The sequence below is a fragment of the Ranitomeya imitator genome, chromosome 5 (assembly GCF_032444005.1).
Source record: "Ranitomeya imitator isolate aRanImi1 chromosome 5, aRanImi1.pri, whole genome shotgun sequence".
Lineage (NCBI taxonomy): Eukaryota > Metazoa > Chordata > Amphibia > Anura > Dendrobatidae > Ranitomeya > Ranitomeya imitator.
Genome location: NC_091286.1, coordinates 448121487 through 448145188, shown reverse-complemented (window position 1 = coordinate 448145188; position 23702 = coordinate 448121487). Strand labels below are relative to the sequence as shown.

The following is a 23702-nucleotide window of genomic DNA, read 5'->3' as shown; positions in this document are numbered from 1 at the left end:
GAAGGACATCAGGGAACATGAGGTCTTCAAGATGCAGGTAAGACATCAGGACACACGAGAACGTCAGGACATCAGGGTCCATGAGGTCATCAGGACACAGGCAGGACATCAGGGTACAGACAGGACATCAAGACATCTGGACCCAGGGTCACCGGCAGACATCAGACAGGAGTCGTTCGGTTCCGGACCTCCGACACGAACTACAGGCACCACCAGTCATCAAGCTCCAGGCAGCGGTCATCAGGTTCCAGACCGCGGTCATCAGGCGCTCCAGACATCAGACCTAGGAAGGAACTCAAGCGTGATGGTGCAAGCACCGCAATACTGGATGTGAGCCAGATGGGGTTAACACCGCATGGTAGTCAGAGCACAGAGTAGTAGATGCACAGCAGAAACACCGTTTTCAAGAGACTCAAAGTCACTGGGAGTGAGGCTCCAGATGCAGAGGGATTCCAGAAACATAGTTGGAGCGCCCCCAGACACAGGGCCACGAGCTTTCGATACCATGCCCCTCAGTCTCTGTATTGGGGTCGTCACGGTGGTTAGACCCGGTCCGTGACCCTGCTAAGGGGCGCCCAATGAAAGGTGATGGTGTGATGCGTGGTGCGAGGCGCGATAAATATCGAGGGCACAGGGTTGCAGTCTCTTTACCTCTTTACTGAAGGCTTTGGGATCCGCAATCCAGAGCACTGCTAACAGGGCTGTGAGACCGGCCGGTCCGAAGACACATCCAGAGTTCCCTTTGCAGGTGGGAATCAGTGCCTACCCACTAGCGCCTGTGTGTTGTAGTCCTTCCCTGCTGAGCACCACGGGATAGTCCTCACAACTGTTGTGTCTGTGTTCGTTGTTCTTTCTCTCTCTCTTCGTCCCCCAGATGATATGGTTAGGACGCACCCGTATGATGCGTAGGCCTGGAGTTATTCTGGGACCCTAGAGACGCCCCTCTCCCACAGTTGCCTCCTTTGTCTGCTTAGGTGAGACAGCCAACCTATAATTAACTGTCCTGCTGTGTTAAAGTAATGCATAAAGTCTCTTACTTTCTCGGTGCTCCGGCCACCGCTATGCGCCTCAGAAGGATGTTGCCACGGTCTCAGGGGCACGACTCCTCCTGGCTCTATCTCTTTTACACTGTGATCCCGCTTCTCACTTCTTCACAATCAACTTCGCTTTGTGTCCTTTCTTAGAATACCGCCGCAAGTAGTGCAGGCGCGGCTCTGTAACGATCTGTTCTCTTTCTAGACCGCTGTCAGGATCCCACCCCTGACAGGTCCTCTCCCAAACTCTCCCGGGCTCTTTCTGCCTAACTTCCTGTCCAACCCCCAGTTTTACCAGAGTGTGAGGAGTGGCCTACTAGATAGAACCACTCCCCCTGGTGGCCGGAGTGTGAAGTGTCATGTGTGTTTGTGATACCTGGTCAAAAGGACTCCTTTAGTGCCATCAAACGTACCATCACTCCCCTTAGCGGCGGAGCGTCATACTGCAACGACCAGGTCTCTGGGGCGCTGCATAATCACAGCAGACACAGTTCAGACAGATTCAGGTACAGGATCAAGGATTCGGGCCTGGATATACCGCCTCCAGGACAGGCGCCAGAACAGGACAAAACAGGAATCAAGGCAAGGACTTTGGTACCAAAACATAGACAGGAGAGGTGCAGGAAAACAAACACACATAGCAAAGTTCAGGAGCTTTGTGAGTAGCTCAGGCCTTGCCCATAGGGCAGGGGAACTTTATAAAGGAGCTGCCCCTCAGCAATTGGCTGGGGACAGCATTTCAAGTACACATCCTAACCCTGATAAAAGCAGGGGAGGTGTGGCCGCGCATGCCCTAAGCACAAACAGAAACCATTACAGCACAAACAGTGCAGGAACTGAGGCTCAGGGCACCTGGCTGAAACTGCAAGCACTGACACACGTGGAAAGTCATGCACCAGCTGCAAATGACCTCGCAACCCGCGGACAGCTTCCACAGCAGCAACCAAGGACCGCACATGAGGAAGGTCATGCAATAGAAAAGACCTAACCACCCATGTACGGCAACAGAGCAGGAAACTAAGAAGGCTCCATCCAGGTAACAGACAACAGTATACCAGCTCAAATTAGGGGGAAAAGAGTAAAGGGTTAAAGAAAACATATGCATTGTCACGCCAAAAACCAGATACAGACAGAACAGCGTGACAGATACCTAATTTACCTAATCCCTCACTTGCCCTGCTCTTATCCCCAAGTAGGGAACTGGCAGGTGAGAGCACTGGTTCCACTACTTCACTAAACCAACAAAAGGTAAGACAGACACCAAAAGGGACAGGGTAAAAAATGCAACACTTAGCTCCTTCCTCCAGCTTGGCCTCTGTAGAATGTACTAACAGACAGTCAGCTGATACATCAGGTGACCTCTTAAACAATGGTGGGAGTGGTCATCACCCACAACAACTGACCCAGCACTAATGCAATTACACCAGCATGCCACCAAAGAAAACTGCATTAAACCCCGATGACCTGAATAGAAAAACGTTTTAATCTTAGGGAAACCAGATCTGCCACAAATCCAAAAATGGATTGTGACATTGTGTCTTATAGGCCCCCCAAAGTCACTTCAAATATGATGGGGTCCTTAAAAAAATTGTTTTGTAAATTTTGTTGGAAAAATAGGAAATTGCTGGTCAACTTTTAACCCTTAGAAGTTAGAACTTCCTCACAAAAATAAATTATGGTTTGAAAATTGTGCTGATGTAAAGTAGACGTGGGAAATATGCAAAATTTTTGCCAAATGTCCGATATTTTCACAAATAAATGCAAGTCATATTGACATTTTTTTACCACTATCATAAAGTACAATATGTCACAAAAAAACAATCTCAGAATCAACAGGATCCATTGAAGCGTTCCAGAATTATAACCTCATAAAGGGACACTGGTCAGAATTGTAAAATTAGGGCTGTCATGATTGTGAAAACAGGCTGGGGGGGGTGGGGGGGGGTGTTAAAGGGGTTGGACAACCCCTTCTAAATGCCTGTGTTTCACCCCCTAAAATAATACATTTTACATTTCTTTTGTTAAAAGGCTACTCTACTCTAATTGCTGCGGTTTTCTCTTTTTACTTTAAAAGGGGCTTACCAATACTGGGCCCAGGAAGTTGAATACAAAAAAAGGAAAATGATTGATACACACCTCCTAGGACTCCTGGGTCGTGTTTTTTATGGATAGAACTAGTACCTATTAGTTTATGGGGTTGTTCACATGTCCGTGTATTTTCGCTGATGGGTCCTCACAAAATCACGGAGACTTGTCCATCTTTGATCTGGGTCTCGGATCTATCTCACTAATGCAAGACTATGGGTCTGTAAAAAATTTTTAAAAAATCAGTTAGCACTCATGTCATCTTTGTGCTGTTTGTTCAAAAGTAAGCTGGGTCATCCAACGTTATTGATTTATTTTAAAAGAAATCTTACGTTAATTGGCCTAAAAGGAGTCTCTATTATCAGGAAACTTATGTCACCAGGCAGTTTGTTGTTAAAAAAAGGGGGGCTTTACTCATCTTTTCTGGGTCCAGCTCTGAATATCTACTGCTGCTCCTGGTGTCTGCTGTGTTGAAAATCACATTGACTGAGCTTCACCTATTCGGAGAGCTCAGTGGCTCCTGCCTTTTATAGGGGAAGAGCGGTTGTGCTTACTGATTGACAGCGCTGCAGACAATTATAGACACTGAGGCAGTGGTGAAGACTCCGTGCTGGACCCAGGGAGGGTGAGCAAAGTACTTTTCTTTTTCTTACAGCAAACTGTGTTTGGAGACACAACTTTCCTGAAAACAGAAAATTCTTGTAAAGGGTTTTTCCCACTAAATTGTAAGCTATCCCCATCATAAGAGATAAATGATTGCTGGGGGTCCTTCACGGAAGCTAAAAATGGAGATTCCAAAGTTCCCTGTATGAATGGACAAATAGATCGCTTGCGTGACCACAGCTCATGTGAATCCAGTGGAGAATGCAATTAATATAGAGAAAAACTGATTACCGTACTTCTATCTGGCAGGGAAAAAAACACTATGTGTGATCACCTTGTCAGACAAAAATTAAAAGTGGTGCTTCAAGAGGGTACAAATTATTATTATTCTTTCCTCCTCTAGGCCGAGTCTTGTGCATGGCCAGCATGTTCGGAAGAATGGGTTGCCCTTCTCGATCTAGCTACTGTGTTTCCAAATATGGAGTAGAAGCCTTTTCTGACTGTTTAAGACAAGAGATGTACAAGTGGAAGGTAAAAGTCATTACCATAGAGCCTGGAAACTTTACAGCTGCTACAGGCATCTTTACCAAAGAAGGAGTAGAAAACCGAGGACAAGACATGTGGGAGCAAGCCTCAGAAACTGTACGAGCCGATTATGGGAAGGTTTATTTCTCTCATCAGGTTTCCAAAATGAAAGCCTTTGTCAGCTCTGGTGTGAAGGACATGAGTCCTGTTATCAATGTATTGGCCGATGCCCTGACTTCCAAATATCCATACACAAGATACAATCCAATGGACACCTACTGCTGGATAAAGGTTCAGGTGATGTCTCACCTTCCTACTGCCATCGCAGACCGGATTTATATTTAATCAGGAGAGACTGTTGGAGCTTACTGAAGCAAAAAGTGTTCAGGTATCGAACACATAGCAATCTGCTGTTCCAAGCAGGAACTGGTTTTCTTGCAAGGTACTTATAGTATGACATTTGTCATCTCAGTCTTGTTATTCAACAGTGATCAAATGGTATAAATATAGATAATCCACCAGTTACTATAAAATGTCTCTGTCCACCGGAGTGGTACACGAAGGAAGGACATATAGAAGGCAATGTATTAGTAATATATTTAATAGGAGTTTGTCAAGGTTTTTGCAATGTAATCTGGGGACAGCATTTGGAAGGGGATAAAACGCAGAATTCAACGATGTGTCACATGTCAGGTTGTGTGCTGTTGTTTACTTAACCCCTTATCGACCATCGATACGCCTTTTAACGGCGGCAATTAAAGGTACTTATTCTTCAGCGCCGCTTTTTAACGGCACTGAGAAATAAGATTATAGCGTCCCCCAGTGTCGGAAAATCTCCAGGGTCTCAGCTACCCCCAGAACATTATTCTGCTTGTTTTTTACCGACCCCAGTGTTAATCAAGGAATAACGGTAACCGCAAAAAAAAAAAAGGACAATTTCCTATTTATCTCTCTCTTCTCTGATATGATCTAGCGCATCAGAGGAGAGAGAAATGGGGTTCCCCGAGCCCTCACAGTACCTCTGGCACCTCCTGTGTCCCCCGATCCTGTCCCCCGGCCCTTGGCGTCTTCTTCCGAGAAGAAAATGGCGGGCGCAGTACATGACAAGGTTCGAAAAAAATATTTTTATTTGAAATACCTTATTTTTCGGTGTATAAGATGACTGGGCGTATAAGACGACCCCCAACTTTTCGGGGGTCAGCTTATACACCGGGTGTCGTCTTATACGGCGTGTGCAGGGAGCAGTCCCAGATGGTTCCCAGGGGCTGGAGGAGAGGAGACTCTCCTTCAGGCCCTGGGATCCATATTCGTGTAAAAAAAAGAATAAAAATAAAAAATATGGATATACTTACCTTACGACGGCCCCCGCGATGCATGCGGTGGCTTCCGTTCCCAGGATTGCGTGCCGCGAAAGACCTTATAAGGTAAGTATATCCATATTTATTTTTTTTACACGAATATGGATCCCAGGGCCTGAAGGAGAGTCTCCTCTCCTCCAGACCCTGTGAACCATCCGGGACCGCTCCCTACACCATATGCGGCGACCTCAGAGCTCCGCACATGCCGTACCTGGCATATAAGACGACCTCCGACTTTTGAGAAGATCTGCCAGCCGACACCCTGCACCAATAGCAGATTTCTTCTATTGGTTCATTTTGATCACTGTGATAGAGTCTATCACAGTGATCAAAATAAAAATAAAAAAAATAGTATCACCTCTTATTTAGGTAAAAATAGTAAAATTAAAAAATGTATTTATTTCCATTTTTTCGGGGCCTCCTATCTTCATAGGATGACGTCCTCTTCATGACTTCACGCTGCGGCTCCGGCGTACTTTTTCTGCCCTGTTGAGGGCAGGGCAAAGTACTGCAGTGCGCAGGCGCCGGGCCTCTCTGACCTTTCCAGGGCAGACAAAGTACGTTTGCGTCGGAGCCTCAGCGTGAATACAAGAAGAGGACGTCAGCGTAAAAAGATGGGAGGCCCCGGACCGCGACACCCATCGGACCAGACCGCCCCCCCAGTTGAGTATAATCTAACTTCTTTTTCTCATCTTTCAGGATACATCGGGGGCTTATCTACAGCATTACAGAATGCTGTAGATAAGCCCCTGATGCTGGTGTGCTTAGCTCATCTTCGATTTTGGGGGTGACAGGTTCCCTTTAACCCCTTCATGACCCAGCCTATTTTGACCTTAAAGGGACACTGTCACCTGAATTTGGAGGGAACAATCTTCAGCCATGGAGGCGGGGTTTTGGGGTTTTTGATTCACCCTTTCCTTACCCGCTTGCTGCATGCTGGCTGCAATATTGGATTGAAGTTCATTCTCTGTCCTCCGTAGTACATGCCTGCACAAGGTGCAATCTTGCCTTGCGCAGGCGTGTACTATGGAGGACAGAGAATGAACTTCAGTCCAATATTGCAGCCAGCATGCAGCCAGCGGGTAAGGAAAGGGTGAATCAAAAACCCAAAAACCCCGCCTCCATGGCTGAAGATTGTTCCCTCCAAATTCAGGTGACAGTGTCCCTTTAATGACCTGGCCATTTTTTGCAATTCTGACCAGTGTCCCTTTATGAGATAATAACTCAGGAACGCTTCAACGGATCCTAGCGATTCTGAGATTTTTTTTTTCGTGACATATTGGGCTTCATGTTAGTAGCAAATTTAGGTTGATAATTTTTGCGTTTGTGAAAAAATCGGAAATTTGGTGACAATTTTGAAAATGTTGCAATTTTTAAATTTTTGAATTTTTATTCTGTTAAACCAGAGAGTTATGTGACACAAAATAGCTATATAAATAACATTACTCACATGTCTACTTTACATCAGCACAATTTTGGAAACAAATTTTTTTTTTTTTGATAGGAAGTTATAAGGGTTAAAATATGACCAGCGATTTCACATTTTTACAACAAAATTTACAAAACCATTTTTTTTAGGGACCACCTCACATTTGAAGTCAGTTTGAGGGGTCTATATGGCTGAAAATACCCAAAAGTGACACCATTCTAAAAACTGCACCCCTCAAGGTGCTCAAAACCACATACAAGAAGTTTATTAACCCTTCAGGTGCTTCACAGAAGCAGAAGCAACATGGAAGGGGAAAATGAACATTTCACTTTTTAGTCACAAAAATGATCTTTTAGCAACAATTTTTTTTTATTTTCCCAAGGGTAAAAGGAGAAACTGGACCCTGAAAGTTATTGTACAATTTGTCGTGAGTACGCCGATACCCCATCTGTGGGGGGAACCACTGTTTGGGCGCACTACAGGGCTCGGAAGGGAAGGAGCGCCATTTGACTTTATGAATGAAAAATTGGCTCCAATCTTTAGCGAACACCATGTCCCATTTGGAGAGCCCCTGTGTGCCTAAATATTGGAGCTCCCCCACAAGTGACCCCATTTTGGAAACTAGACCCCCCAAGGAACTTATCTAGATGCATAGTGAGCACTTTGAACCCCCAGGTGCTTCACAAATTGATCCGTAAAAATGAAAAAGTACTTTTTTCACAAAAAAATTTCGTTTAGCCTCAATTTTTTCATTTTTACATGAGCAACAGGATAAAATGGATCCTAAAATTTGTTGGGCAGTTTCTCCTGAGTACAGCGATACCTCACATGTGGGGGTAAACCACTGTTTGGGCTCACGGCAGGGCTCGGAAGGAAAGGAGCGCCATTTGACTTTTTGAATGAAAAATTAGCTCCAATCGATAGCGGACACCATGTCGCGTTTGGAGAGACCCTGTGTGCCTAAACATTGGAGCTCCCCCACAAGTGACCCCATTTTGGAAACTAGACCTCCCAAGGTACTAATCTAGATGTGCGATGAGCACTTTGAGCCCCCATGTGCTTCCCAGAAATTTTTTAACGCAGAGCCGTGAAAATAAAAAATCATTTTTTTCACACAAAAATAACTTTTTAGCCCCCATTTTGTTATTTTCCCAAGGGTAACAGGAGAAATTAGACCCCCAAAGTTGTTGTGCAATTTTTCCTGAGTACGCTTATGCCCCATATGTTTGGGTAAACCACTGTTTGGGCGCACGTCGGGGCTCGGAAGGGAGGGAGCACCATTTCACTTTTTGAACGCAAGATTGGCTGGAATCAATGGTGGCGCCATGTCGCGTTTGGAGACCCCTGATGTGCCTAAACAGTGGAAACCCCTCAATTCTAACTCCAACACTAACCCCAACACACCCCTAATCCCAACTCTAGCCATAACCCTAATCACATCCCTAACCCCAACACACCCCTAACCACAACCGTAACCACAACACACCCCTAACCCTAATCCCAACACTAACCCCAACACACCCCTAACCCTAATCCCAACCATAACCCTAACCACAAGCCTAACCCTAACACACCCTTAACCCTAATCTTAACCCTATTTCCAACCCTAATTCTAACCCTAAGGCTATGTGCACACGTTGCGGATTCGTGTGAGGATTTTTCCGCAGTTTTTGAAAAATCCGCAGGTAAAACTTACTGCGTTTTGCCTGCGGATTTACTGTGGATTTCCAGTGTTTTTTGTGCGGATTTCACCTGCGGATTCCTATTGAGGAACAGGTGTAAAACACTGCGGAATTCGCACAAAGAATTGACATGCTGCGGAAAATACAATGCAGCGTTTCCGCGCGGTATTTTCCGCACCATGGGCACAGTGGATTTGGTGTTCCATACGTTTACATGGTACTGTAAATGTGATGGAAAACTGCTACGAATCCGCAGCGGCCAACCCGCTGCGGTTCCGCAGCCAAATCTGGACCGTGTGCACATAGCCTAATTCTAACCCTAGTTCTAACCCTAACCCTAGTTCTAACCCTAACCCTAGTTCTAACCCTTGTTCTAACTCTAACCCTAGTTCTAACCCTAACCCTAGTCCTAACCCTAGTTCTAACCCTAACCCTAGTTCTAACCCTTGTTCTAACCCTAACCCTAGTTCTAACCCTAGCCCTGACCCTAGTTCTAACCCTAACCCTAGTGGAAAAATAAAAGTAAATATATTTTCTTTATTTTATTATTGTCCCTACCTATGGGGGTGATAAAGGGGGGGTTTATTTATTTTATTTTGATTGCTCTGATAAAACCTATCACAGCGATCAAAATGTACCTGGAATGAATCCGCCGGCCGGCAGATTCGGTGGGCGCACTGCGCCTGCGCCCGCCATTTTGGAAGATGGCGCCCATGCGGAAGACGGACGGACAATGGGAGGGACACCGGAGGTCGGTAAGTATGCGGGGGTGGGATCGGACAGCTGGGGGGGTGAGATCGGACTGCGGGGGAGTGGACAGGAGGACGAAGGGGAGGGGAAAACAGGATGGAAGACGGGGGCGGTGATCGGTGGCGGTGGCAGATCGCGGTTTCCAGCCATGGCCGATGATATTGCAGCATCGGCCATGGCTGAATTGTACTATTTCACCAATTTTCATTGGTGAAATATTATGATTGTTCTGATTGAAAGTGAAACATCACTTTCACCGGCCAATCAGAGCGATCGTAGCCACAGGGGGGCGAAGCCTCCCCCCCTGGGCTGAAGTACCACTCCCCCTGTCCCTGCAGATCGGGTGAAATTGGAGTTAACCCTTTTACCTGATCTGCAGGAACGCAATCATTCTGTGACACAGCATATGCGTCACAGGTCGGATTGGCACCGACTTTCATGACGCATAGGCTGTGTCACAGCTCGGGAAGGGGTTAAAAGGTCAATATTGACTTTTTGGATTGCTACTTCCAATAGGTGACACTGGAGTGTCTGTCTTCTTCCTCTGTGAAGAGGCTGCTTGCATACTCAGAAAAATGGTGCAGCCAATAGTGGAAGCATAAAAATGTTTGTGGGGGTGGGATCGGACAGCGGGGGGGTGAGATCAGACTGCGGGGGAGCGGACAGGAGGACGAAGGGGAGGGGAAAACAGGATGGAAGACGGGGGCGGTGATCGGTGGCGGATCGCGGTTTCCAGCCATGGCCGATGATATTGCAGCATCGGCCATGGCTGAATTGTACTATTTCACCAATTTTCATTGGTGAAATATTACGATTGTTCTGATTGAAAGTGAAACGTCACTTTCACCGGCCAATCAGAGCGATCGTAGCCACAGGGGGGCGAAGCCTCAACCCCCCCCCCCCCCCCCTGGGCTGAAGTACCACTCCCCCTGCCCCTGCAGATCGGGTGAAATTGGAGGTAACCCTTTTACCCGATCTGCAGGAACGCAATCATTCTGTGACACAGCATATGCGTCACAGGTCGGATTGGCACCGACTTTCATGACGCATAGGCTGTGTCACAGCTCGGGAAGGGGTTAAAAGGTCAATATTGACTTTTTGGATTGCTACTTCCAATAGGTGACACTGGAGTGTCTGTCTTCTTCCTCTGTGAAGAGGCTGATTGCATACTCAGAAAAATGGTGCAGCCAATAGTGGAAGCATAAAAATGTTTGTGGGACCTCTACATCGATACCAAGCTTTTCATGTCAAAACCAAGTGAGGCTTTCGGAGTCCTAAAGTGACCTTACTTATTTACCATGTTCACTAGCCCTTTAAATTATAATTTATAATTTTCCTTCCACACATAGGTAGAATGAATAGCAACTTGAACCTGTTGGATTTTTTTGTATAACCTCACAAACATTATCAAGCCATATAATTTATACCACATAAAATGCCATTGTAGTATTTAAAAAATTGTGATGTATTTATTAAAAAATTAATATATCAATAAAACAAGTGTATTTTCCAAAGCAACCAAGCCATTTTATTGTATACTTCTGTTCCTAGAGTTTCTTACTCCTTTGAATTGTTAGTGATAACCAAATAAAAATGGATAATAGAGCAGTATTGAAAATTAAATATTCAAATTTATTACATAAATAATACATAGAATACAAAATGTAAAAAGGCACAAAATACCATTAAAATTAAAAATTCAAAAAGCGGCAATACCATAGTGCCAGGTCCAGCAGGGTTGGTACACAGGTCTATAACTGTCTATTCACAGTCAAGGAGTATATATGAGAAAGGAGCATAGAGATAAGAAAATTGTGTATCAAATTATATAAAATGCTTAGTGCATTAATTTTTACATGGTCAGCAGATCTACAAAGCATATGTGAAGTTATACAAATATCAGTTAATCAATGCTCCCATACATAGAATATAACTACTGTAGCATGGCTAAAGGGTGTGTAGTCGACGGGAGGTATGTGTCCCATAGGTGGCTTGTCGCTATGATGTAGCCCAGAGTGTTTTCTTTATTTCACATAACCATGTATATATATGTGTTTCAGGACCTGTGGTGATGTCAGACCACATGTCTAATCATGTGATGGGTTCCAGGGTGTGGTTAGCTCTATATAAGACAGGCTAATGCTTTACACAGGAGATGTGTGGAGGTAACATAGTAACATAGTTAGTAAGGCCGAAAAAAGACATTTGTCCATCCAGTTCAGCTTAACACACTCAGGTGAAACCCTCCTGAGTGTGTTAAGGCTCCAGGACTGAGCCTGAAGGACAGGACACTTGTTTTTCTTCCCTGAGCCAAAGGCTATTTGTTTTCTATTATTTTTGCCATGTGGTTTATGAAGTAATAAACCCTGTGAACTTTTAAAGGAACGTGCCTCCTGAGTGTCAGCCGTCGCACCTGAGTGAGTGAAATCCCTACAATTGGTGGAGAATGCGGGCAGCGTTCCCAGCGGAGACGTAAATTTATTATTGAATATCCTGGGTCAAGTCTGTTGCAAGCCAGCAAGCATTGCTGGGGAAAATGGAGGACCTGCTGAAACACTTGGTCCAGATGCAGTCACAGCAGGAGCAAAGGCAGCAAGAGACCAACAGGCTGTTGATGCGGCAGATACAACAGAGCCAGCAGGAGCAACGGCAGCTGATACAACAGAGCCAGCAGGAGCAACGGCAGCAGATGCAACAGAGCCAGCAGCAGATGCAGCTTCTGGCAACCGCCATCCAGGGCAAGACGAGCGCCCCAACCCCAGGTCTGGCTGATGACACCCACGTCCGGAAGACGGTAAGACGCGCATTGCAGAAAATGACCCCCGGGGATGATGTTGAGGCCTTCCTGACGGTGTTTGAGAGGGTCGCTGAGAGGGAAAAACTTCCGCCAGAGCAGTGGGCAGAGGTACTGGCGCCATACCTGACGGGAGAACCCCAGAAGGCATACTATGATTTGACCTTGCAGGATGCCAAGGAGTATCACAAATTGAAAGCCGAGATTCTCGCACGTTAGGGGGTGACACTGACTGTCAGGGCACAGCAAATTCACTGCTGGGTCTATCACCGGGACAAACCACCTCGCTCCCAAATGTTTGATCTGTTGCACCTGGTCCAGAAATGGCTGCAGCCAGAGTCATCTACACCTGCACAGGTGGTAGAACGGGTGATGATGGATCGGTTTGTTCACTCCCTATACAGTCTTGGGTTGCCCAGGGTGATCCCCAGAATGCCGACGAGCTGATCGGACTGGTTGAGAGATATCAAGGGTTGGAAGGCTCCTTCGAGAGGCAGCCAATGCCGTACTGGGGGTCCCAGAAGGGAATTGAGTCCCAAATAGGGGTGGGGCGTCCAAGGTCACAAAGGGCGGGGGAGGTGGTGCCCAAGGTCCCTACGGGTGATATTATTTGCTGGAGGTGCCACAAGCCAGGACATATAGCTGCTCGTTGTTCCCAGACCACTGAGCGGATGGACTGCAGCATGGGACGCCGTAATTCATACTATGCGTATCCAGCCTGCAGTGTGAACTCTCCACCCAACGAGGGACCTCAAGCGTGTCCCGTAAAGGTGAACGGTCGAGCGGTAATGGTGCTGTTAGACTCGGGGAGCTTAGTGACCCTGGTGAGCGCCACTTTTCCTCTTCACCTGCTCCCGGGAAAGAAGGTCGGAGTGCGATGCATACATGGTGATGCAAAGGACTATCCTATGGCCAGGGTGGACATTGAAATGGCATGTGGCACTGAGTCCCATATAGTCGGCGTCGTTCGGGACTTGTTGCACCCTATAATTATTGGCCGGGATTTCTGTTTGTTTTGGGATTTGTGGGGACAAGGTTCTGAGCTCCCTAGCAAGAGTAGGGAACCAATGAACCCTGGAAGGGGGTCGCCACACCCAGAGACAGACAGGTTTCCTTTTTGTGCTCTGGTTGGGGATGAGGAGGAAGTGTCCCCTGCATCTGACATTCTGGAGTTAGAGGTAACCGGTGAAAATTTTGGGACTGCCCAACATAGGGACCCCACTCTGAGGGAAGCCTTTAATAATGTCACAGTTATTAATAGCGTTGTACAGGAGTCGGGGGCAGACACAAGATTTCCCTATTTTCTGATGAGTGGGGAGTTGTTGTACCGGGTCACGAAAATAAGGGAGGAGTTGGTAGAGCAGTTGGTAGGGCCGGGTCCATATAGACGGAAAGTGTTGGACATGGCCCATTCACATATCTTGGGTGGACACCTAGGGGTGGAAAAAAACGCAGGAACGGGTTGTGCAGAGATTCTATTAGCCTGGGTGTCACCGGGAAATAGTGAACTATTGCAGGTCCTGCCCTACATGTCCGCTAACTGCTCTTACTCCTCATTTCGGGAGCCCCCTTGTGCCATTGACCATTATTGAGGTGCCGTTCGAGAGAATTGCCATGGACTTGGTCGGTCCCTTAGTTAAATCAGCCCGGGGCCATCAGTATATATTAGTCATCCTGGACTATGCCACACGCTATCCTGAGGCAATTCCCTTGTGAAATTCTTCCTCGAAGAGTATAGCCCGCGAGTTGGTCCATGTGTTTTCCCGGACAGGTCTGCCGAAGGAGATCCTGACTGACCAGGGGACACCTTTCATGAGCAAGGTGATGAGGGAGTTATGCAAAGTCCTGAAAATCTCCCAGTTGAGGACCTTGGTGTACCATGCCCAGTCAGATGGTCTTGTTGAGAGATTTAACAAGACACTGAAGAGCATGCTGAGAAAAGCTATAGAGAAAGACGGTAGAGACTGAGACTGTCTCTTACCATATCTGATGTTTTCCATTCGTGAAGTTTCACAGGCCTCCACAGGGTTCTCACCGTTTGAGCTTCTATATGGTCGACATCCGCGAGGACACCAGGATATAGCCAAGGAAACCTGGGAAGCCGAAGTCACGCCCCACAGAAGCATCATTGAGCATGTGGCCCTGATGCAGCAGAGGATTGCAAAGGTGATGCCTATCATGAAAGAACACCTCCTCCAGGCACAAGAAGCTCAGGCCAGGGTCTACAACCGGTCTGCAAGAGTTAGGCAGTACAATCCGGGAGACAGAGTTCTTGTGTTAGTTCCGACGGTGGAAAGCAAGTTCTTGGCCAAATGGAAAGGACCATATGAGGTTGTCGAGAAACGTGGTGAGGTAAATTATAAAATTCATCAACCAGGAAGACGGAAACCATTCCAAGTTTACCATGTCAACCTCATCAAGCCATGGTAAGATAGAGAGCCGGCAGTAACTCCGTCTTTGTTAAGCAACCCAGAAGGGGAGGTTGGAGCGGTTACTATAGCGGAGACGCTATCGAAGACCCAGAAACAGCAGTGCCGGGAGTTACTCCAGAAAAACAGAGACCTGTGTTCAGAGTTGCCAGGATACACGGAGGTCATAGAGCACGAGGTCCTAACAGAGCCACATGTGCGGGTGAATGTGAAGCCCTATCATATTCCTGAGGCTCGTCGAGAAGTAATCTCCAAGGAGGTGGAGCGTATGTTGAAGCTTGGAGTCATTGAGGAATCCAAGAGCGGTTGGTCGAGTCCAATTGTCCTGGTCCCAAAACCTGATGGAGAGTGGAGGTTTTGCAACAACTATCGGAAGTTGAATGAGGTCTCCAAGTTCGACGCTTATCCCATGCCCCGCGTTGATGATCTCATCGAAAGGCTTGGGCACGCCAGATATATAACCACCTTGGATTTGACGAAGGGGTATAGGCAGATCCCCATGGCACAGGAAGCCAAGGAGAAGACGGCGTTTTCTACACCAGATGGATGCTTCCAATATGTCCGGATGCCGTTTGGCCTACAGGGAGCATCCTATTCTCTATCTGAGTAGAAAGCTGTCTTCATCTGAGAAGAACTACTCAGTCGTAGAAAAAGAGTGTTTAGCCATAAAGTGGGTGCTGGACACGTTATGGTACTATCTGCTGGAACGTAAATTCAGACTAATATCTGACCATGCCCCGCTTAAGTGGATGAGGGAAACAAAAGGTAGAAATGCTAGGGTCACCCGTTGTTTCTTAGCCCTGCAGGACTTCAGTTTCCATGTGGAACATAGGGCCGGAAAGCTGCACGGTAATGCTGATGCCCTATCAAGAATCCCTTGTTTAGTGGGGGAAAGTGCCAAGCCCCACGGCTTTAGGCAGAGGGGGGAGGTATGTAGCATGGCTAAAGGGTGTGTAGTCAACGGGAGGTATGTGTCACATAGGTGGCTTGTCGCTATGATGTAGCCCAGAGTGTTTTCTTTATTTCACATAACCATGTATACATGTTTCAGGACCTGTGTTGATGTCAGACCACATGTCTAATCATGTGATGGGTTCCTGGGTGTGGTTAGCTCTATATAAGACAGGCTAATGCTTTACACCGGAGATATGTGTGGAAGTGAAACCCTCCTGAGTGTGTTAAGGCTCCAGGACTGAGCCTGAAGGACTGGACACTTGTTTTTCTTCCCTGAGCCAAAGGCTATTTGTTTTCTGTTATTTTTGCCATGTGGTTTATGAAGTAATAAACCCTGTGAACTTTTAAAGGAACGTGCCTCCTGAGTGTCAGCCGTCGCACCTGAGTGAGTGAAATCCCTACACTAAGCCAGATATCAATCCACAGTGGATGGCAAAATACCCTAACCTGGAAAGGCCAAGCTGGGTGTCACTTACTCAATGTTGTACCCAGCCAAATTGAGAGTGGTCGCCGAGGGGGCAGTACAATTTATTTTACGGAGGATAAGGAGGCACTCAGATGGCTGGACAGCAACGAACAACACTTGCGCCAGGCAAAATTAAAGGACTCAGCGGGTTGACGGGGTCGCTCTTCTTTTTTACTGATGTATTTTTTGGAAGGTCCCGATGGCCCCTTTTCTTCCTCCATGGTATTGGTATTTTTATTTTCAGGTTTTTGGGATCGTCTTTATGGATCTCTGTTGGTCGTATTTTTTGAAAGAATTGGCAACTGTGCTGATTTACCTGGCTGCAATCTACAAGTCATGTGGAAGTCCCAATAGTTTGGGATAAGTGGCAGGACTGTTGGACGGGGTTAGCAGACTGTTTTGGATAAAGTGCGCTCTCCCCTCCATGTTAGGAGGGGATGGAAAGACGGGATTGGGTTTTGCTGGGAGTTTTTTTTGCTGTTTGGGGGAGGAGGAAAAACATTTATACAATGATCACTGTTGTTATGGCTTCAACTGTACCTGTATGAAAAAATGCTGGACAATATGTTCTGAGGAAGGAAAATGTCTGGAAGAATGGGAGTTGGAAAGTCAGGGGTTTGGCGTCTAGTGTGAAACGGCAAGCTGTATTTACATTTTTGTGTGATGCCAAGCCGTCAGTGATTTGCTTGCAGGGAACTCACATGATTAAAAAGAGAGATCACATTTTCTAGCTAAAAGATGGGTACAGGCGGGATATCATGCCACATATTCAACATATTCCAGGGGTTCAGTATTCTCATTTGTGCTGGGGTACCTTTTGAGTATCATAGCGTGATTAGACTAGATTGGTAGATTTGTATGCCTACTTTGCAAAATGTATGGATACTGGATGTGGCTGGTCTCAACATATATTCCTCCGCCAGTGGGAGACTGCTCTACAGAGTTTTGGAGATAATGGAAGAAACCCCGGGGGTACCATTTCTGATTATGGGTGATTTTAACAACATTCCAGACACATATTTGGACAGGGGTAGACGGAAGCCGTTGAGACAGGCAGGTAATTGCACACCATTTGTAGCGGTCCTGAAGGAAACTGCTTCGCATGATTTATGGAGGATTTCTCATCCTGGTGTGTATAAGTATTCCTGTTTTTCGTCCTCCTTTTTCAACTTTGTCAAGGATTGACCTGGTATTGGGCAATACTCAGATGTTGGGCCTTGTTGGGGAAGTAACATACATGGCTAGAACGATATCAGATCATTCCCCCCATGAGCGTGACACTTGAGGAGGATAGTGGCAGCACAGAGATTCTACACATATAACTGCTCTGGGGGGAAAGGATGGGTGTCATGCTGGTAGCAGGGCAGTTTTAGTGGTGATGACGGAATACTATTCGGATCTTTACAAATCACAGGTGTGAGGGGCGTGGTTTGCAGGCGATAGGAGCGGACGTGCTCCTGCATAGCTCCTGTTAATCCCCTATTTTCAGCTACTTCAGCTTACTTATTCGGAGTATATTTGGTCCTAAAACCTGTAAAAATATGCCTGGACTGAGAAATAATAAGAAAAAAGATGACACATCAAAAAAATTTCCTTTGCCGAGACGGGAAGGTACCGGAGGGAAGCCTAATGGAGGCCTGCGTTCCCCTGAGGTAAAAGTGACTGGACATTTACCTCATAAATTGGATCACTGCCAAAACCCAATGGTATCAAAGCCTTATAGATCTAAGGCTAGGTTCACACTTGCGTTGTGCAGTCCGTTCAACAAATCCGTTAAATGGACTGCACTAACGCAAGTGCCGACTTTAGCACTGCGCTAGCGCAGATGGAGCATCTGCTAGCTCCATCTGCGCTAGCAGTGCGCTACTAGTGACGGACCCGGAAACGCTGCAGCCTGCGTCTCGGGTCCGTCACTCAATGACGGCAGATCGCTAACGCACAGCCATTGTGGGTGTGCGCTAGCGATACGTTCGCCATTGCAAGCAATGGTGGCGTTAACGGACTACGTTATACCGTGTTATGCCGCGGTGTAACGTAGTCCATTAAACGGGTTCACACAAAGCAGTGTGAACCCAGCCTAAGAAGACCTGTCGCACATCTGTAATAAAGACTCCTGCTATAAAGAGGGAAGGGAGTGCTGCAAAGCAGGTCAAAGGAATTCCATTCTGACAGGATAATGAGAGAATCCTCAGAGGATCATCATATACAGCAGGTCCCAGCGGGGAAGGTTATCTTGTTTACACAAAATGAAGGAAAACAGAGAAAGGTTCTCAGGAATGACACTTCTCGTCGACCATCTGATAAGATAAGCAGAATACCAATACTTAAATCCAAAATTCCTCATCAACCACCTAATATATTGAGCTATAACACTACTAAAGGACACATGACTAAACTACAGTTAAACGGGGCCAAACGTCTACCTAATGGGAATAATGTAAGTTTGCAACTTGGTTATTTACCAGAAGATACCCTTTCTAATTCCATACATATTACCAGTGACCACAATGTGGAGAAAATTAAAAGGATGTTTCCCAATGTAACTTCCTGCTCTCCTAAATATGCTAAAGAAACAATAAATACCTTCTCCAAAGACGAATATGTTTTATCTCATAAAGATTTAGAAAATAATTTGGATCAATCAAATGGGTCCCTCAACTTATTGGGACATTTGAAGAGTAGTCACTCTGAGGAATTTTTTGAAGAGATGGATTCTTTTGGTTATATAGGTGGTTATTAATCCGATGACATGGATCCTGACGATATCTTATCCTTATATTTATTATTATTATTTATTTATATAGCACCATTATAATAATAATAATAATAATTTTATTTATATAGCGCCAACATATTCCGCAGCGCTTTACAAATTATAGAGGGGACTTGAATAAACATTACAGCATAACAGAAATACAGTTCAAAACAGATACCAGGAGGAGTGAGGGCCCTGCTCGCAAGCTTACAAACTATGGGGAAAAGGGGAGACACGAGAGGTCTCCACCATTGATTCCATGGTGCTTTACGTGAGAAGGGGTTACATACAAGTTACAGATATCACTCACAGTTTAACAAACTAACAATGACAGACTTATACAGAAGGGCGAGGACCCTGCCCTTGCAGGCTTACATTCTACAGGATTATGGGGAAGGAGGCAGTAGGTTGAGGGTTGCAGGAGCTCCGGTGTTGGTGAGGCGGTAATGAATTCATATTCATTTCCTTCCTCAGAAGATTCAAAAAGTTGTGAAAATTCCAAAACCATAAGAGAATTTCCACAAAAAAATGATTCTGGAAAATTGGTACAAAGAATTAGAAGGGCAATGCGCTTCTCATAATTCATTAATAGACAATATATGAGCCACTGAGGATCATCCATCAGAAAATTTCATGATCAACATGTGCAAGGCCCTTATATTATCGGTGAATATTCTAAGAAAAGATTCTATTAAAGATGACAACTCAAAAATATCTTCTGAAAGCGAAACAGAATTAGTTGATTCTACGCATTTGAATATAGCTAATGCATCCGATACTTTCATCAAGAAACTTTTTAAAGATACTTTTTCGCACATAGCTGATGCTACACTTTCAAATATTAAAGGGGCATCTAACAGATCTTCCGATGTCGCAGAAAGAAATAATTCCTCATACAAAGTTTACGAGACTTTACACACTAAAGGAATGCAGGATCTCTCTACAATCTCAGATTCATTGGAAAACATCCAGAAGGATATTACTTCCTTCAGAAACAGTCTAGCTAATTTGGAAGACTTCAAAAGGAAAAACAATATGAAGTCGGTCCAAAACTTCCAGTTAAGGGATTACATTTCTTCGCTAATTTCTCATCTAATTCCTAACGCCAAAGGGGAAAACTTAATTGAAAAGGCCTTTAGAGTACGCAGGCCATCTGCTCTTCCATCTGATGTTGCTACAGATGTTATTGTCTCATTTTACCCCAACTGGGTAAGAAACACACTACTGGGTATATCAAGAGCCAAGATTCCTCTCTTCTCCGTATAGTCATTTAACTTTTTTGAAGACCTATCTAAAGAAACTCTGCAAAAGCGGAAATTATTTCAATCCACTACACGTGAGCTTCTAAAAGCCAGAATACCCTACAATTGGACTCAATTCTCTACGCTACAAATTAAATTCATATCTAAACGGATTACTATTTCTTATCCAATGGAAGGAGTGGACTTCCTGAAATGTGGGCTCTCCTGGTCTCCTTTCTATGTCCAAATCAAACCTACGTCCCAAGTGAATAAGTACTACAATCAACATTTATTGAAGTTGGTAACTTTATTATTCAAGTTCCTAGAAAAGCGGTTTTCCATTAATTCCTCACTTGTGGCTTGTAAATGAACCGTACTTTGCCCCCACAAAGTCCTAGGATTACCTTTAGGTGATTCCAGACACGACAGGCCCTTATATACATCATACTTACTTTTTTATTGAGCGGTTTGTGTAAGCTACAGTATATAAATATGTATGCCTGTCTTTTCTTTTTCCTTTCACCCTTTTTTCCCTTACCCTTTACCTCTATTAAATTTATAAAATCAATAAAATGTGTGGGGAAAACAAATCACAGGTGTGGCCAACGGAGGAAGAGATGGATGGTCATTTGGCGGAGTTACAGCTCCCCAGACTCTCGGCAGATGACCAGGGGCTTCTTGAGGAGCCTTTTAATTTGGAGGAACATGATGCCACACTGGCCTCTAGGCCTAATGATAAAGCCCCAGGGGTGGAATGGATCCCGGGAGAGGTACATGAAAAATATAAAGAGACGCTTCTTCCTGCTTTGCTGGAAATGTATGATGCCGCTTTTGGTGGAGGGGAAGTTGCCTTGGTCCATGCAAGAGGCAGTAATTGTTGTGTTGACAAAACAAGGTAAGGATCCAGCCTCTTATCGTCCAATCTCACTATTGACGACAGATGTAAACATTTTGGCAAATATGTTGGCTGCCTAAATAAGGTGATAACAATAATACATCGGGATCAATCCGGGTTTATGGCCAATAGTTCTACAGCACATAACCTCAGGCGATTGTTTCTCAATATGCAGGCAAAAGCGGATGTGGGCCGGGGGCCTGTGGTGTCTCTGGACGCTGCTAAGGCATTAGTGTGGAGAGGAGGTATTTGTGGGTGGTCCTGAGGGCTATGGGTCTTGGCGAGAAATTTATAAGGTGAGTGCAGATGTTATACGTGTCTTCGAGAGCTAGGGTATGGGTGAATGGCTTTTTGTTTGGGGATTTTCCCTTGTACAGGGGAACGCGGCAGGGGTGCCCTTTGTGTCCTCTGCTGTTTGCGATTGCTATAGAACCTCTGGCGGTGGCGATACGGAGGGATAGGGATATATAGATATGGAAGTCATGAAGAGAAGATAGCCCTGTACGCGGATGATGTATTGTTATTTCTGGAAGATGCGCAGGAGTCTTTGAGGGTGGCTATGCATAGCACTACTAAATTTGAGGCTCTTTTGGGACTATCTATTTGGCCGGGTTCACACTGCGTCCAGGCAGTCCGTTAGACGGACTACGTTACACCACGGCATAAACGCGGTGTAACGTAATCTGTTACGGCCGCCATTGACTGCAAAGTCGGATGCATCGCTAGCGCACACCCACTACATGGTCACTACAACGGCAGTTTGCAATTTTCACTCGGCAACATCCACAGCTGCCTGTTTCTGGAAAACAACCATGAAATCAAAATCATCACAACACCTGTAGATAAATTCCCAAAGGGGTATAATTTCCAAAATGGGGTCACATAAGGGGGGGGGGTTCTGCTCTTCTAGCAATTAGGGGCCCTGTATATGGAAAATCTGCACTCCAGGAGGCAAAAAGCGCTCTACTCCTCCCAAGACTCTCCGTATGGCTACTTAGGACTGTACAGTCACATATGGGGTATTGCCACATTCAGTAGAAATTGTGGGGCAAATTATGATGCCATTTTTACCCACTTCCTGTGTGAAAATGTAAAATCTGCAACTAAAATTTTAGGTGGAAAAATGTACTTATTTTTTCTTCAGTCCCCAACGGTATAAAATTCTGTGACACACTTGTGGTGTTAATATGATGACTGCATCAGGGCCCTGCTCCTGTGGGTTCCCTGCTCACACAGGTATGTGCTGCTGCTGGGGGTTCCCTGCTCACACAGGTCTGTGCTGCTGCTGGGGGTTCCCTGCTCACACAGGTCTGTGCTGCTGCTGGGGGTTCCCTGCTCACACAGGTCTGTGCTGCTGCTGGGGGTTCCCTGCTCACACAGGTCTGTGCTGCTGCTGGGGGTTCCCTGCTCACACAGGTCTGTGCTCCTGCTCCTGGGGTTTCCCTGCTCACGGAGCAAGCTCAAAGAATTGATCAATTGTTTGCTAAATGTCTCATTTTAAATACAGAAATCAATATGTCCATTTGCACTTATTGTATTGCGTTCTGACCATAGGCAGCGCTGGCTTCTCCTCTTTCTTGTTCCCTGCTCACACAGGGCCATGCTCCTGCTCCTGGGGGTTCCCTGCTCACACAGGGCCATGCTCCTGCTCCTGGGGGTTCCCTGCTCACACAGGGCCATGCTCCTGCTCCTGGGGGTTCCCTGCTCACACAGGGCCATGCTCCTGCTTGTTCACTGCTCACACAGGTCTGTGCTGCTGCTGGGGGGGTCCCTGCTCCTGCAGGTTCCCTGCTCACACAGGTCTGTGCTCCTGGAAGTTCCCTGCTCACACAGGTCTGTGCTCCTGGAAGTTCCCTGCTCACACAGGTCTGTGCTCCTGGAAGTTCCCTGCTCACACAGGTCTGTGCTCCTGGAAGTTCCCTGCTCACACAGGTCTGTGCTGCTCCTGGAAGTTCCCTGCTCACACAGGTCTGTGCTGCTCCTGGAAGTTCCCTGCTCACACAGGTCTGTGCTCCTGGAAGTTCCCTGCTCACACAGGTCTGTGCTCCTGGAAGTTCCCTGCTCACACAGGTCTGTGCTCCTGCTCCTGGGGGTTTCCTGCTCACACAGGTCTGTGCTCCTGCTCCTGGGGGCTCCCTGCTCACACAGGTCCATGCTGCTGCACTACTTCCAAACAAGCACTAAACTCTTTCGCGCCTAAGTATGGTTTCCATAGGAACGACAAAGCGCGGTAGGCGGGGCTACAACATCTTCGCTCTAACGTCGGAAGTGACGTCAGTAGAGACGCTGCTGATGACGTAGCGGGCGGTGACAGGGTGAAGCGCGGCCGGTGCTGGCTGGGCGTGTTCTCACACCGGGACGCAGCTCCGCACGGAGAATGGAGGAGCAAACACACAGGCCCATTAAAGGCATTCTGAAGAACAAGAGCTCCGCAGCCGCCGGCGTCCGTGTGCTGAGCAAGGCGGAGCTGAGCCGGGACAGAGAGGACGACCAGAGGTGGGAGTGCTGCGGTACCGCACGGGGCAGCAGCCGGGGGTGACATGGAGCCCGGGCAGGTGCTCGTCGTTTATCACGGAGTAGTGGAGTTATTCCGCCTCCTCAGCATTTCCTGTATCCAGTCAGGGGGATTTTCTAGATCTCCGCTTGCTGTCGGTCAGTGAGAACTTTTCCTGGGCACTGCCGGTGGGTAATAGCCAGGTTAC

The 23702-nt window shown here is 46.4% G+C and overlaps 2 protein-coding genes across 2 annotated transcripts in view; both read left to right on the top strand.

Annotated features, from left to right (window-relative positions):
* LOC138638146 (D-beta-hydroxybutyrate dehydrogenase, mitochondrial-like) overlaps window positions 1–4927 on the top strand; it is a 45427-nt gene extending 40500 nt beyond the window's left edge. The window contains exon 5 of the mRNA XM_069727193.1: window positions 4126–4927. Within this exon, the coding sequence (XP_069583294.1) occupies window positions 4126–4592 (467 nt within the window). The 3' untranslated portion in view covers window positions 4593–4927. The remainder of the gene's footprint in view (window positions 1–4125) is intronic.
* An 18365-nt stretch (window positions 4928–23292) lies between these two features.
* The window catches only part of PPP1R2 (protein phosphatase 1 regulatory inhibitor subunit 2), a 57867-nt gene continuing 57457 nt past the window's right edge, over window positions 23293–23702 (top strand). The window contains exon 1 of the mRNA XM_069727192.1: window positions 23293–23496. Coding sequence (XP_069583293.1) covers window positions 23378–23496 — 119 coding nt within the window. The 5' untranslated portion in view covers window positions 23293–23377. The remainder of the gene's footprint in view (window positions 23497–23702) is intronic.